The sequence below is a fragment of the Pseudopodoces humilis genome, chromosome 8, assembly GCF_049639895.1.
Source record: "Pseudopodoces humilis isolate 2021_Gansu_Grassland_sample_001 chromosome 8, ASM4963989v1, whole genome shotgun sequence".
Classification (NCBI taxonomy): domain Eukaryota; kingdom Metazoa; phylum Chordata; class Aves; order Passeriformes; family Paridae; genus Pseudopodoces; species Pseudopodoces humilis.
In genome coordinates this window covers 22,721,718-22,736,986 of record NC_142207.1, presented here as the reverse complement: position 1 = coordinate 22,736,986, position 15,269 = coordinate 22,721,718, and the positions used below count along the sequence as shown (strand labels likewise).

Genomic DNA, 15,269 nt, shown 5'->3' with positions numbered 1-15,269 from the left:
AGGTAGTGTATACAATAGACATAAACCTTCTGAAATGAAAATCCAGCTTTTACTCAGCAATGCACAAGTGCAGTAAGAAGTGACTGTATAGAAAGTTTTAAAGAAATTGCTGACACTTCTAGGGTTTATAATTAAAAAGAATCATTATAAAATCCATTGCACTGTACAGGCTATGGAAATTGCCACAGTGAAATGGAAATTGAGGACAGGTACTTAGGATAGGAAAATAAGTAAAAAAAAAAAAGAAGAGAAAAGCATAAGCAAAAAATGTATATACAAAAGGATGAAAAATGAGAAAACCTGTGCCCTCATCCTGTCACTACCCAAACTGCTGGTCATAAAGCACCAGCAGGTTCATGAGGAATGATAACAGGTAAAAACGTGGGCTGAGGTTGCTCCCAGAGAAAGACAGATCCCAGCAGGGCTGAGAATGAAAAGCTCTCCCCCAAGGGAGGAAAGGCTGCTGAGTAACCCTAACCCACACCTCAACCTCAAGCCCATGCACAGCCAGCAGTTCTCTGTCAGAAGCTACCTGGCATCACTGCTCTGTGCCTGTGCCCTGTGGGGGTTTGTGTGTGGGAGCCAGTGAGAGACAGAGTCATGGCTTGATGCTGGGAGCCCACTTTGGTTTTGTTCAGAGTGCATCTCCAGTCTGTGTTTCACTGTGCATCCTCCTGTTGTGTGTACAAAACTGACTGCTACTAATATCTTTGAAGCACCCGAGGTGCCCCGGAAGGCTGCTCGTGAGGAAAAACTACCTGTGCCCACTGCCAAAGCACCAGAGCTTCCAGCACCCAGAGGTACCTGTCTTCTTGGAGAACTTAACAAAGAACATACTGAATCTTCTTCTCCTAAGCCTTGTCCTACCCTCTCCTGTCCTGTCTGTGTGTCCCTGACTGGGACTGTCAAGGCTGTGTGTGCAGGGACAAGGGCGCTGTGTGGTGTGTGAGGGTTGGAGCTGGCTGCTGTGATGTTCTGTGTCTGTGTCACCCTGGTTGTTGTCCCTGCTTGCCGTGTCTTCTTAGCCATGTAAAATGAAATGCACTAATATCTTTGAAGTGCCTGAGATGCCTGAGGCTGAGGTCCTGGAAGAGGAAGAGGAGGTGGAAGCAGCAGAAGAGGTGGAAGCAGCAGTTGCTGAGCCTGGAGAGCCAGAAGTCTCTCCAGCTGAAGGTATAGGGTGGTGTTCTGAAAGAGCCTGCCATGTGCTCCACACTGCTGCAGTGCTCAGTGCTCTTTGTCCCTCTGCACTCTGTGGGGAGGGGTGAGAGCAGCATTTTGTCATTTGAATCTCTATGTGTATGAGGCTTAGCTCAGTCAAGTAAATGGATCTAATATCTTTAAAGTGCCTGAGGGGATTGAGGAGGAAGAGGCAGAAGAGGAGGTGCCAATGGTCATTCCTCAAAAGCCTGTGGCTGTGCCAAAGAAACCTGTGGCTGTGCCAAAGAAACCTGTGGCTGTACCCAAGAAACCAGAGCCTGTTGCTGTTCCAAAAGTACCAGAACCTGTGCCTGTCCTTAGAAAACCTAAAATTCCTTCAGTTAAAGGTACATACATCAGTGACTGAGCATCTCCTTATCTTTATTCTCTGAATACCTTTCCCCTTTTTCACTGATGTATTCATTGCCAGATGAATAATCTGCTGCATAAATTTGTTATTCTTCATGTTTAGTACGCCCTCCTCTTCTTAGTTGTTGCACTTTTCACTATTATGTGTATATATGTGTCTTAATATTCACAAAATAAAAATTTACTAATATCTTTAAAGAAACTGAAGTGCAAGAGAGAACTGTCCTAGAAGAGAAAGTGTCTCTTACAACACCTACAAAGTCACGATTAGAAAAGCCAGAGCCTCGTCCAACCAAAGGTACATATTGCCAGGAGGCATCTCCTGAGAAGAAATGTTTTCTGTATTCCTTCTTTTCTTTGTTCATAAGTGAGTCTATAAAATTTGTCATTTGAATGTAGCCTAACGAGAAAGACTGGAGCACAGCCTTTCATGATTAGGGCCTCTGTTACTGTGATTTTGTGTGTGCCAGATGTCTTTGTCTTTTTATGTTTTGTATGTACATTTATATATGCAAAAAATAAAAAAACTTAATATTTTTTTGAAGTGTCTGAGGTACCCAAGAAACCTGTCTCTGAGGAGAAAGTACCTATTGCCATTCCTAAAATACCTGAATCACTACCAAGTGAAGGTTTGTGCCACCATAGATTTTACTCTAAGAACAATCCTTTGTCCTGTTCTTCGAAGTATAAGCTTTAAAGTAGACATTTTCCTTTTTCTCCCATTGTGAAGTTTGTAAGTTTTTCGCTTCATATTTTAGATTATACTAGTCATTTTTTGTATCTGTTAGCATATCTTCATATTTGGAAAATACATGCTCCTGCACAGGATATGTCTCTTTTTAAGATAATATTAAATTCCCACTAAATTGGAGTTTCTCAGAAGTTAGTATTTATGTTGTTGTTATAATCCTAAATTAATTGAGAGCATTGACATTTTGTCCTTTCCTGTTACAGTGAGTCATCCCCAAGCTTATTGTTCTGTTTATATTGAATACATAAAAAATTCTGTCCTCCACACAATTCTTACTCATGCTTAGAAAGAAAGTAGTTTTCCAAATCTTGTGTTAACCGCAAAGGTAACAGTTACTAAGTGATTACTTATCCTAATGTGTATTTGTCTGTGTCTGTTGAAGTAGATTTGCTTTATTTATATCTGTATAATTGTTCACATGAAACAATCTTATAATTGAAAACTTACACCGGTTGTCAATATTCTTTAAAGAATTTGAAATCATAAAGGAGATTGAGCCCGAAGAAGCAGAGGAAATTCCAGTTGTAGAAGTTGAAGAAGCTTTGCCAGTTGAAGGTATACAAAGTACTTCCCTACAGGCTGCCACACACCTTTCTTTCATTATCATCATGTGCAGATTCTTCTTGCTCTCTCATTTTTCACCCATGTGCCTGAGTGTTGTAGGTCACCTCTATGTTGTAGGTCTTTCTGTGATTCTTCCGTTGTTGTGTTCTGGAAATCGTTTCTGATCACTTAATTCTAAGTACCTGAAGATTATTTAGAATGCTTTCATTTTGTTTCTGACAAGAGTCTTCCCTTCATTTGGTTTTCTACTTTTGCTCTCATGGTATTAACATGCTTTTTAAAGTCAGCTTGGGTATTTGCATGCTATGAAGCAATAACTTAAGGCTCTTTCATGCTCCCATTTCATTCAATGACATTTTTCACTGGCTTCAATGGAAATGGAAAATGGTGGTCTTTAGGGTTGTACATTACTCTTCACATAACTGCCATTGTAGGAAATTTATTCTAAATCTACTTAATGTTATTTAAAGTGCCGCAACCTGAAAAGAAGATCCCTGAAAAGCGAAAACCAGCACCACCACCACCTGCTCCAAAAGAAGATATTAAACTGGCAAAAGATCTACTTAAAGGTATAATCGTCTGAAGCCATAAATAATGTTAGAAACTCAGTCTTTTAAAACTATGCTGATGAACCTTGAAAAGCATGCTTTTAGAGTATAATTTTGTGTCTTTTTTATTTCTTTTCTAATATGCTATACTTTAATGGTGCTCCTCACTAATGCTCAGTCCATCATGATTTTTTATCAGCGTTTACTTGGGTTCTTTTCAATAGTTACAGGAAAAAAAATATTAAAACAATTTTAATTAAGTTAACACATTCTTCTATCCTTAACATAATTCTTCTCTCTTTAACATATTCTTACAAATGAAAAGAATCCCCAGCAATATTTTGCTGGCATCATATGAACACAGGTTTCAGAACCATTGTGCTTCCTACCAACCATCTGACTTTTTCTAAACAGTTGTTTGCAGCTTTTGTCCTTCTTTTATATCAGTACTATTAATGAGGTGATTGGTTTTTTTGGAAAATTCCTTTCTTGTTGGAGTCTAGTTTGTGTTGTAAAACTAAAATTATTTCCTTTAAAGCTCCTGAGGCAAGGAAGAAAGTTGTGGCTGCAAAACCCGGTGAGCCTCCGAAACTGGAACCCCCACCTGCTAAAGGTACCTAGCTAATACAAGAATCAGCTTAAAATAAACCTCTCATGAGCCTAAAGTTGTAGTTCTCATTATCTTCTTGTATAATTTGCTCAAATATATTAAAATACTGTCTTTGTTCGATTATGCCAACATGCATCCCAATCTTCAGCATATACGTTTGTGTTATATTTATGTCCACTTTAGTCTCCCATCATGCGATCTGTGAGATATAAGGGGCAGAAACATAGAGGAGTGAGAGGGTTTTTATGAGTTTTATCACTTGTTTAGGTGCTCAGTTTTGTTTTCTGCTTAGCTAGAAATGAAAAAAAAACCACTCTTTAAGCGTATACACCATTTTTTCAACATACTTAGTTTATTATTTTTCTGAAATGTAATTTAGTTTTGTGAGAGGACACTTTCTAGAGATGGGAATAAATAATGTATTGAGCAGGCCACTTAACAGGTATTCCTTTATATTATTCATATTTACTGGAGTTTAAGATAAATTAAGCAGCGAAGCAGTGGACATTCCTTCTTAATGCTGTTCCAAGTTTAGAGATTAAAATTGTTCCTTATGAATATCACAGACAGACAGCTCATATGAATAGATATGTAACATAAGTCTGTAGTGAAAGAGGACAAGGAAATAAAATGTTATGATGATGATTCTTCTTGAATACATAATCTTTATTGTTTTCTCAAACCATACTTCTCTTCTGTTTGTTTGTATGAAAACCTTATACATAAGCTTAGATGACAGCTGAATGCAAATTATGTAGAAAATATATTACAACTATTGGCTTCAATAGCAACAGTTTTACCTTTGATTTTAATATTCAGTTGTGAACTAGTCTTTGATTTGTGTGCTTGTTTGGACATGCTAGTTGTTGGTTAACTCTTACTGCTGTTATGAATCTATAATAAAATCTGGAATAATACTCTTTTAAGTGCCTGGACTTGTAAAGAAACCTCGCAAAGTAATTCCTGAGCCTACTCCTCCACCAAAAGAAGAAGTTGTTTTGAAAAGAGGTATAGTAACTTGGCTCTGTTTTTAAAATCCCAGCATTTTAACACTGATCAGCATATTCCCCAAAGTAAAATTGTTTAACTTGTCTGGTATGGAATATTACATGATCAAATACTATCTAATGTCTCTTAGGAAGAGGGAAGGAGGGAGGGAAGAGGTGTAGCCTGAAATGATGCAAAGGATCTGTAGTGAAAACAGAGCAAAACAATGAAAATCTAGTTCCCTATCTCCCGCTAGTCCTTTGAGAGTCTTCCACTGCCCACAGTGTAAATGTTATTAAAGTTATGTGTGTAGTCTATGTATTCTCTTTTATGGCTTTCTTAGAAGTACCACGCAGATCACAGAACCCCACAGTGCTATTGCACATCAGTCCCATTTCCCACAAAGTCTGGGGCATTCTGAATCATTTTGTGCTCAACTATTCCTTAGAAGAATGAAGCACTAATTCCAATTCTCTTTGAAATACCATAGAGGGATGATTCATGCCTTGTACCTTCGAACTTTAGAAAATTTAATAAAATATAATATTCCATTTTTCAGATGACAATGTCATTACATACCCAAGATGAAGAACTGAGAGGACAAAACCAAGTGAAATCAATAAAATGGAAAACAGATACTGTAGAAATTTGAGCTCTCCAAATACAATACTTATGGGTTTTAGTATTGTTCTCTCACTGAAGTCAATGGGAGTTTAATCTATAATCCTGCACTGTGTCCCTAAAAATTATTAACTAGTTAATAATTCATAATTATTTATAGGAAGTCATCATTTAAATGAGATAATAAATACATAAGATATTACAAGAAATTTTACTCTATCATAGTCAGGTAACATTAAAATCTTTTCTCTCAGATGGACTGCTCTTAATAAAAATGTCTTTTTTCCTTAGATGACTAGACTTTTAAATTTCCGAATAGTATCTTGAATAGTTACACAAATCTTTCATTTCTATTGAGCTATGTATTTTATTTTCCTGTTTCTTTATGATTGATGTTTTTAATCTTTGTCTTGTTCATTGTCTTATTCCTTTGTTTGCCTGTGCTTTAAAAACTGAGATGTATTTTCTTTTGAAGTTCTTAAAAAGAAACCTGAAGAGGAGGAACCTAAACCAGAGAAAGAACCTAAACCAGAAGTTAAACCAGTACCTACACCAGTAGAAAAAATTAAGAAGCCTGAAGGTACTAGATTACTATAAAAGCTATTTATTAAATTATTAGTTTTTAAAATCCCATTATTAAGTAGTATTTTCTTAAGTTCAGGAATTAAACTAATATCTTAAAAGGTAGCTTTCATTGGCCTAATTGTGCAATTTAAGTCTTAGCTGAAAGTGCAACCAAGTTTGACATTCACTTTTGGGTCTGAATTCTGCATTTTGGTATTATTTCTCAATCTTCATTCTGTATAGAAAAGAGCTTTACAAATATTTTATATAATACTGATAAAAATATAACTACAGCAAAACAGTTAATCCAAGCATTCTTTTAGGTAACTTTTTGCAAATATGTGTCCTTTAACCCATTTATAGTTTCTAATTTATTCAAATCTTACTCTAAGAAATATATATTCCTAAATCTTACGAACATCTGAAGCTGTTCACATGTAAAAACAGTGATAGCTTTTAAATATACTTGAGGGTATTCTATTTAGGCATTTAAGGTGTTTTAATATATCTTACAAAATAAAAATACTATTTTAAAGTACCAGAAGTTCCTACGAAGAAAACTGAGATACCTGCCATAAAAAAAGAGGAGAAACCTGTGCCTGAACCACCAAAAGGTACAGATGTGTGGTGCTCCTTTTCCTTATTACAGCAACTAAACGATATTCAGTGCTGGATATCATGCTATATTAACATCGTGCATTACTGTCTGTCATGACTACTGTGTCCTCATTAACCATTTTGCAATCTTCTGGATTTCTTGTTGTCTTTATTCTTCAATGCTTGAAAAATTCATCTTTTTCCCATTGTTTGCAATCCTGCTTTATAAGAATTCATCTCAAGGTCATTTCTTGCTTTTTGGCCAAATAAAATAGAAACCAATAAATTTTGTCTTCATTTAGCTCTCTCTGTGTTGTTGCTCCTAACTTCTAATGCTCAATGTGACCGCAAAAAATGTAAACTAACCTACTTGTAATTTCTGTGTTTGAAATGGCAGAAACTAAGCCAGCGTCTGTCCCAGTTCCTGGGCCTGAACCTAAACCTGCAGTAGGTAAGAATTCTTTAGTCATGAATGCTTTAGTCAAGCCTTTCTTGTGCGTCTAGTATTTTCTGTTCAGGGATTTCTTGCTAAAAGGATGTTCATAGAATCATAGAATACCAGGCTGGAAAGTGATTTCAAAGGTAATCTGGTCCAATCTTGGCAAAAGCACAGTCTAGATGAGTCAGCACCTTGTGCAGCTGAGTATTAAAAGTGTCCACACAAAGGCCTTTTGAATTAATAAGACTAGAACTTTCCTACCATATATGAAACATTTTAAAGATTATACTTGAAGTAATGTATTAAAACTTTTTTCCCCATACAGCCCTAAAATCTCCAAAACCAGCTGAAGAACCAGCACCCACTGTTACTGCTCCAGTGACAGCTCCAGTTGTTGGAAAGAAAGCAGGTATTTATGTGTATTCTATGCTATTTAGAAGGTTTTTCTCTGAAATACCTAAATACCTTCAGTATAAAAAGAGGGACGAACTGTACAATAACTCATTCATTACAGGAAGATTTGAGGTCTTATTCAAGGATCTTGTTATTCTAGGTACTGTCACCCAATTTAAAACATCTCTGATATATTATGGAGACCAATTTGTGCTCTTTTGTCTGGTTGGTAATATGTGTGTCTTTATTTGTTGTCCTACTATGAAATTTGCATATTCTGTTGTTTTCTTGATGTTCCTCATGTCCTGATATATGTTTTGTGAACTTTGTGATCTTGTATTTTCTGTGTAGACAGAGAAGTTACACATATCTCTAAACAACTGTTGTGTTGTTTGGTTTCCTGCTTTTGATTTGTCATTGAAACCCTGAGGAAAACTGACAGTGATGTTGAAGAATTAGAGTTTTGCTACTTTCATCTGCTATGCTTAGGACCCTGGAACAAAGCCTGCTGTGAGAAATAAAAGAGCTGTGATGGTTCCTTTTCCTCTGAAACACTTGGAGCCTGTGCTCCACCAGCAGAGCCAATGTCCATTCTGCTCGCCCACCATTCAAAGGGCCTCATGTTGCAGTAGAGCTCAGATCTTGGGCAGTTGAGAAGCCAAATCATTAATGTCTCTTGGCCACTGATATGGTGATGCAGCTCGCAGCGGCACAATTAACCTGTTTTATGTCAGTGACCAGATAGCTGTCATTTTCTGCTACTTTTAACCTACACTGGATTTTAATTGGTGATCTAATGAGACACTACTAATGTGGTTTACTTAGGTTCTATGTTTGTGTGTTGTGTTCTTACCTTTCTTCTGTGGTAATGTTGTAAGTTTCTGTTGTGTAGAGAAAAAATGTTCTATGTTCATTTTATTTCAGGTATAGCTGTAAAATTTGTCTTAAAAATATATTGTTCCTGATTCTTATTCTTACGGATTTTAACTCTCTAAATTACCATTAACTATGAAACCTTTGTAGCTGCAGAAAAGCCTGATGCACCATCTGTACTAAAGCATAGAGATAAAATGCCCTCAGTGGAAGAAGATAAGCCTGAGTCAATTTTGTTAAAGAAGATTTTGGTTGAAAAAAGCTTGCATGTAAAAGAGAAAGTAAGTCCTAAGGAGACCGTTCCGGCCATAGAGCCACTTGAGTATAAAATCTCACTGGAAACAGCTGGTGGAATACTGAATTCAGAGACAGATGAACAGAAGAAAGTATCTATCAAATATTTTGTCGTGCCTTCTGAAGAAGAGGAATCAGAAAAAACACCTGTAGTTGCAGGGAAGACTACCCTTACAGGTGAGAAAATAGAAGTTGAAATGGATCACAATCTTTCCACAAAGGGGGAACTACCACTTCCTGATGAGGAAGTGAAAATGATTTCTGAAACATCTGAACATGTGGAAAGACATTCTGGAGAAGAAAAGGAGGATGAAATTAAATTGCTTGTTCATAATGAAGATGCCATAGAGAAGGCTTCTGAAAAGTTTACTGTTCTTCATGAAGGAAAGATTCCTGACCATGAAAAAGAAGAAATTGAATCAACTTGTGTACCTAAGCCCAGAAAGCCGTATCAGCCCAGGGACCAGAAACATCTTCTAGGAAAAGAGAAAAAATCAAAACAAAGTTTGCAACCTGAAAAATTTCACATTAAGGATAAAACTTCATTTGTACAGGATATCATAGAGGCAGGCACAACTGAAACTGCTCAGCTTAGAAATGAAAATGAGAGAGGAGGCTTTACTCAAGAGAAATCTGAAGTTCCTCTTGTAGAATCCGTGAAGGGACATGGCATACAAAGTAAAATTCAGAGGATGAAGCAATCTGGCAGCACAGTACCTGAAATTCCTATAGATAAGATTCTTAACAAAGAAGCAAAGAAAATAGAAGATATTCAAGATGAAGAGAAAGATAAGAATCTGGATTTTACATCAGCAGAAGTACATTCCTTAGACCTGTATGAGGAGGCTCAGGGAGGATTGAGAAAAGATGTTGACCTAGAGCAACCCACTGAAGATGAGGAGATTCCCAGAGAAAAACCTCACACAGTCTTTAAGCCATCTGTTCTTAAGTCAGAAGTAGTAGAAATGAAATCAAGAGAAAAATATCCTACAGAGAAAGAAGTTCATTATGAGGAGGATTTAGGACAATTGTCGGCTGAGAAAACACTCCTAAGAGATAAAAAAACAGGCAAGAAGATTATACCAGAGAAGGAAGAAAAAAATATCTTCAGCACCCACTTAAAAAAAGGCAAAATTAGACAGTCAAATGCCCCTGAAATTCTACCTGTGGAAGAAGAATTTGATACAGCGATTACAGGAGGAATGGAAAGTGAAGCTTCCATGGGAGAATATGAAAAGGGAGTCATATCCGAGTCAGTAAAGAAAGTTGCTATTCAGCCACCACAAAGTCAAGACGAAAAACAAATTCAAGAAGTTTATACCATTCAGGATGAGCACAAAGAAACTCTAGCTCACAAAAGCAGAAAAGATAACATTGAAGAAAAGCAATATACAGAAGGTATATCAGATGAAAAAACATCACCTGAACATGGCATTGGAAAAAGCACATCTGGTACCATGAAAAAAGAGAAGGGAAAGCTCACAGACAAATTATCATCAAGCAAAGGGATCCTTGCCAATGGAGAAGGTACTTCCTCCTCAAGCATAGGTAAGGTAATAACTTCCAAGAAAGCAGAAGGAGAGAAAGAATACCAGAAATCAGAACCTGCTCACCTGACTGAGCAGGTCTCTAGACTTTCGAGTGAAAATAAGAATTTGGATGCACCTGGAGAGTCATATGAAGTTCTGGATGTTCCAGCAAAGTCTCATGCAAAGCGAGGTGAGGAAGACTGATGCCAAATTCTTCCACGAAGTGCTTGTACCATTTGCTTCAGGAGAGCACCACCCCTACCATTGTGTTTCAGTAACACCATTCACAATTCCATCAAGTCTGTTAGCCGGCTTTATTGGCATTCAGCCACTCTTCACATGTTTGTCTTACCTGTCTGTACATACAGCTGTGTGATCACTGTTCATTGTCTTAGTCTTATACTTTTCTAAGACTTCATTTATCGTTCTGTGTGCCATTGTCTTCTCAGGAAAACTCGCACATTTTTTTCTGGTATTCATTTTTCCATCCACTGCAGTAAAATCTGTCCTGCATTTCATTCATTTCATTCTCCCATTAAAAGTATCTTTTATATTTCCTTTCACAAAAAGGTAACAAGAGGCCTCATAGCATGGGTAATATTTTCAAAAGTCTGTGATGATTCATCGCAAATTAGATTAACAGAACATCCCTCACTTGTAAAAGTACTACATTTTCTTAAAACATAAATTTAATTTACACAGTTTATATTTTTGTGGTGTTCATTGGCAAAAGTGTGTATGTTTTAAAAAAAATAAACAACCTCATCTAATTTTAATTGGCACTTAAACTGTTTTGGCTGACAGGTGGGTATTGATCAAAGGCCTAATCTTAAATAAAATGTCAAATAATGACAAAATTTTACAAATTAATTGGCAGGACAAAACATTAAGGAAATAGGAGCTTTTTGTTTTAAGCTGCCTGTTAGGCTCTACTGCTGAATATGGAATTCCCACACTTCAGGATATTGAACTTACTAGTGAGATATGTAGAGTATAAGTTCTATAAAAATAGAGATATGTTTGTATCCTTTCCTCCCCTTTTACATGTAGATAACTGAAAGAAGAAAAAAAATCTAATAAGTAAAAGAAATGCTTGTCTTAGTTTTATTGTATGTTTATTTAACTACATTCCTGATAATCTTGCTGTTCTACTTCAGAGCCCAAGCCACCAAAAGAAGAATCTCCGAAGGGTATCAGTCCAATCAAAGGTAGGATATTACAACCTTGTAGTGGTTTAACTCCAGCTGGCATTCAGGCCCCACACAGCAACTCACTCACTCCTCTATGGTGGGAGGGAAGAAAGTATAAGAAGCATAAAAGTGAGAAAACTCAGGGGTTGAACAAAAGCAGAGCAAAGCAAGATAGGGAATTCATTCACCACTTCCCATGAGCAGAGATATGTTCACCCATATGCAGGACAGCAGGGCTCCATCCCTTGAAGGGCAAATGTCCTAACTCTGAATGCCCCCACCTCCACACACCCCCCCTTCCTTCTTCTTTCCCCTGCTTTATGTACTGACCATAACACCATATGGTGTAGGATATCACTTTGCTCAGTTGGGATCAGCTTTCCTGGCTGTATCTCTTCCCAATTTATTGTGAACTCCCGGCGTTCATAGCGGTGGGGCTGTATGAGAAGCAGAAAAGGCCTTGGCTCTGCAAGCACCTCTCAGCAATCACAAAAACATTTCTATATTATCAAGACTGCTTTCAAAACATTGCCCCAAACAGCCCCTTAGTAGCTACTTAGAAGACAAATCTCTCCCAACCAAAATCATTACAGCCCACAATGCAAAGCAATTAATCAGGATTAGTTTATTAATTTCTGAATTTGAATTACAGCCAAGAAGACACCTTCACCAGCAGATGCAGAAAGAAGGAAACTCAGGCCAGGCAGTGGTGGTGAAAAACCTCCTGAAGAGCCTCCATTTACTTACCAGCTCAAAGCTGTACCACTGAAGTTTGTCAAGGAGATGAAAGATATAGTGCTAAAAGAAGCTGAGTCTGTTGGGTCTTCTGCAATCTTTGAAGTCCTTATTTCACCATCCACTGCAATTACCAGCTGGATGAAAGATGGAAGTAACATCCGAGAGAGCCCAAAACACAAGTTTATTGCTGATGGCAAAGATAGGAAGCTGCATATTATTGATGTCCAGCTGTCTGATGCTGGTGAATATACTTGTGTATTACGGCTGGGCAACAAAGAGAAGACCTCTACAGCCAAACTTATTGTTGAAGGTATTTCCTGTTTCAAATTTATCAATAGGCTAGCTACTCTTCCAACTAGAACTGGTGCTTCATAATTTTGCAGTAGTTGGTAGATGCATCCTTTTGTTTCCCTTGATCACTACACATATTATATATTATATATATTATTATACTATCATCTATTATACTATAATAGATAATATTATATAATATCATGTGTTCTATATATCAATCAAAATCTTCTGTTTCCCACAGAACTCCCAGTGCGGTTTGTGAAAACCCTGGAAGAAGAAGTGACTGTGATTAAAACCCAGCCACTGTACTTAACATGTGAGCTTAACAAAGAAAGAAATGTGGTCTGGAGAAAGGATGGTAAAATCATCAAAGCCAAGCCTGGGAAATTTGCTCTGGGTGTTATTGGTTTGTCACATTCGCTCACAGTCTCTGATTCAGATGATGCTGATGCTGGCACTTACACTGTTACTGTGGAGGACTCTGAACTATCATGCTCATCTTGTGTTAGGGTAGTAGGTAAGCACCAAAATCATGTTCTTTTTTTCTCTCTCTAGGATATTTGGGCTGCTGCAAAAACTACAAAATCCTTTTCTCATTGTCTTACAATATAAGTGAACAGATAAGATTTTTACAGCTATTAAAAGCTTGTAATATGAAGTCTTTTAGTTCTTAATCTTTTTTATGACACATCTATTTGTAATAAAAGTCTGCTAAGCTGTTTTCTTGTGTAACTTTTTGTCATGCAGAAGTTATAAGGGACTGGTTAGTAAAACCCATAAGAGACCAGCATGTTAAACCAAAAGGAACAGCTACTTTCAGCTGCGACATTGTCAAGGATACACCAAACATTAAATGGTTTAAAGGAGATGAGGAAATCCCTGCTGAGCCGACTGACAAGACTGAAATCCTTAAAGAAGGAAATAAAATTTTCCTGAAAATCAAAAATGCTGGTCCTGCTGATATTGGAGAATATGCAGTGGAAGTTGAAGGTCGCAGATATCCAGCTAAACTGACACTTGGTGGTAAGGAAGCTTTTATTTGGATTATATTTATTCAGCTTGTAGGCCAATGTTGAAAAACTTCTAAATAAAAAAAACAAAAAAGGTGACCTGAATTATTATAAAGCTCTATCAAAACTTGATCTAATCATATTCGTGTTCATGTGTGTATTGTAGAACGTGAAGTTCAGCTTCTGAAGCCATTAGAGGATGTTACAGTTTACGAGAAAGAAACAGCAAACTTCGATACAGAAATATCTGAAGATGATATTCCTGGTGAATGGAAGCTGAAAGGAGAAATCCTGAGACCTTCACCTGTAAGCATCCTTAAATTTTACAACAAGATTGATTTAAATTAAATACTGTGAACAGGTTCCTTCAATCTTTATGTTGTGTCATTGCTACTCAGTCCAGAATATATGACTAAAAATACTGATTCTTTAAGTAAGGATTATATTTTATTAAAGCTAAGTTTTGAAGGCCTTCACTTTCTTAAGGTGTTACAGCACATAATTCAAACAGTAATAGAAATACCCTACATATATTGTAGGAATGGTTCTGACATTCTAAAGAAGTATGGAATGCTGAAGAAATGTACTCCATATTTTAATTATAAAGTAAAAGTGTTAACTTGCCTTGAAAAGCAATTTCATTCTTCCTACCTGACTGTTCACTGCATATGCAATGTTTATGAAAATCCGTTACTAAAAACATCTAGCAGCAAGGCATTTGCATTACACTGGTATTTGTATTTAACAAAGTCTGTCATCTCTCCAGACATGTGAAATCAAAGCTGAAGGAGGAAAGCGCTTCCTGACCTTACACAAAGTCAAGTTAGAGCAAGCTGGAGAAGTCCTTTACCAGGCCCTTAACGCTGTCACTACAGCTATCCTGACAGTAAAAGGTACAGTGCCCCACAGAGGGAGACACCAGCTTAGACAGAGTTCACATGCAGCACGTTACAAATAATGTCTTATCTTTTGCTTCCAGAAATTGAACTGGACTTTGCTGTGCCCCTGAAAGATGTCACTGTTCCTGAAAAGCGCCAAGCAAGGTTTGAATGCGTCCTTACCAGAGAGGCCAATGTTATATGGTCTAAGGGCACTGATATACTCAAAATTGGAGAAAAATTTGACATCATTGCAGACGGGAAGAAGCACATTCTTGTTATCAATGATTCTCAGTTTGATGATGAGGGAGAATACACTGCTGAAGTTGATGGCAAGAAGAGCACAGCAAGACTGTTTGTAGAAGGCAAGTATTTTCTCATGAACAAAAGAAATTTAATAAAATCATAAAGACTATATCTTTCAGGACAACATTAGCCTTTTTTCTGACTGCATTTTTGTGTCTACATTACAGGTGTGAGGCTGAAGTTCATATCACCTCTACAGGATCAAACAGTGAAAGAGGGGGAAACAGCTCACTTTCAGTTTGAGCTTTCTCATGAAGACATGCCTGTGAAATGGTTCAAAAATGACAAGAGACTTCACACAAGCAGAACAGTTTTAATTACTTCAGAAGGCAAAGTTCATAAACTAGAAATGAGAGAAGTAACACTTGATGATATCTCAGAAATAAAGGCCGTAGTCAAGGACTTGAACACACAAGCCAACCTGAAAGTCTTAGGTAATTAAATAATTCAAAACCTGCTATAGAATTAATATTAGCTATTTTTATAAGTAGAAAGTGAGAAAATAGTGACGTTT

The 15,269-nt window shown here is 37.0% G+C and overlaps 1 protein-coding gene across 32 annotated transcripts in view; it reads left to right on the top strand.

The window, feature by feature from the left end:
• TTN (titin) overlaps positions 1 to 15,269 on the top strand; it is a 239,931-nt gene that overhangs the window by 127,891 nt on the left and 96,771 nt on the right. For 30 of the 32 annotated variants that reach the window (XM_088058544.1, XM_088058541.1, XM_088058539.1 and 27 more), the window contains 15 exons: positions 3,355 to 3,453; positions 3,971 to 4,045; positions 4,970 to 5,050; positions 6,126 to 6,230; positions 6,751 to 6,828; positions 7,209 to 7,262; positions 7,576 to 7,659; positions 11,497 to 11,547; positions 12,182 to 12,577; positions 12,803 to 13,078; positions 13,309 to 13,584; positions 13,738 to 13,877; positions 14,338 to 14,464; positions 14,551 to 14,814; positions 14,923 to 15,189. In XM_088058544.1, coding sequence (XP_087914670.1) covers positions 3,355 to 3,453; positions 3,971 to 4,045; positions 4,970 to 5,050; positions 6,126 to 6,230; positions 6,751 to 6,828; positions 7,209 to 7,262; positions 7,576 to 7,659; positions 11,497 to 11,547; positions 12,182 to 12,577; positions 12,803 to 13,078; positions 13,309 to 13,584; positions 13,738 to 13,877; positions 14,338 to 14,464; positions 14,551 to 14,814; positions 14,923 to 15,189 — 2,373 coding nt within the window. Of the gene's footprint in view, positions 1 to 716; positions 801 to 1,059; positions 1,174 to 1,346; positions 1,548 to 1,768; positions 1,868 to 2,114; positions 2,199 to 2,791; positions 2,876 to 3,354; positions 3,454 to 3,970; positions 4,046 to 4,969; positions 5,051 to 6,125; positions 6,231 to 6,750; positions 6,829 to 7,208; positions 7,263 to 7,575; positions 7,660 to 11,496; positions 11,548 to 12,181; positions 12,578 to 12,802; positions 13,079 to 13,308; positions 13,585 to 13,737; positions 13,878 to 14,337; positions 14,465 to 14,550; positions 14,815 to 14,922; positions 15,190 to 15,269 lie in introns of all 32 variants that reach the window. The other 2 variants (XM_088058559.1, XM_088058532.1) reach the window with 2 other exon arrangements.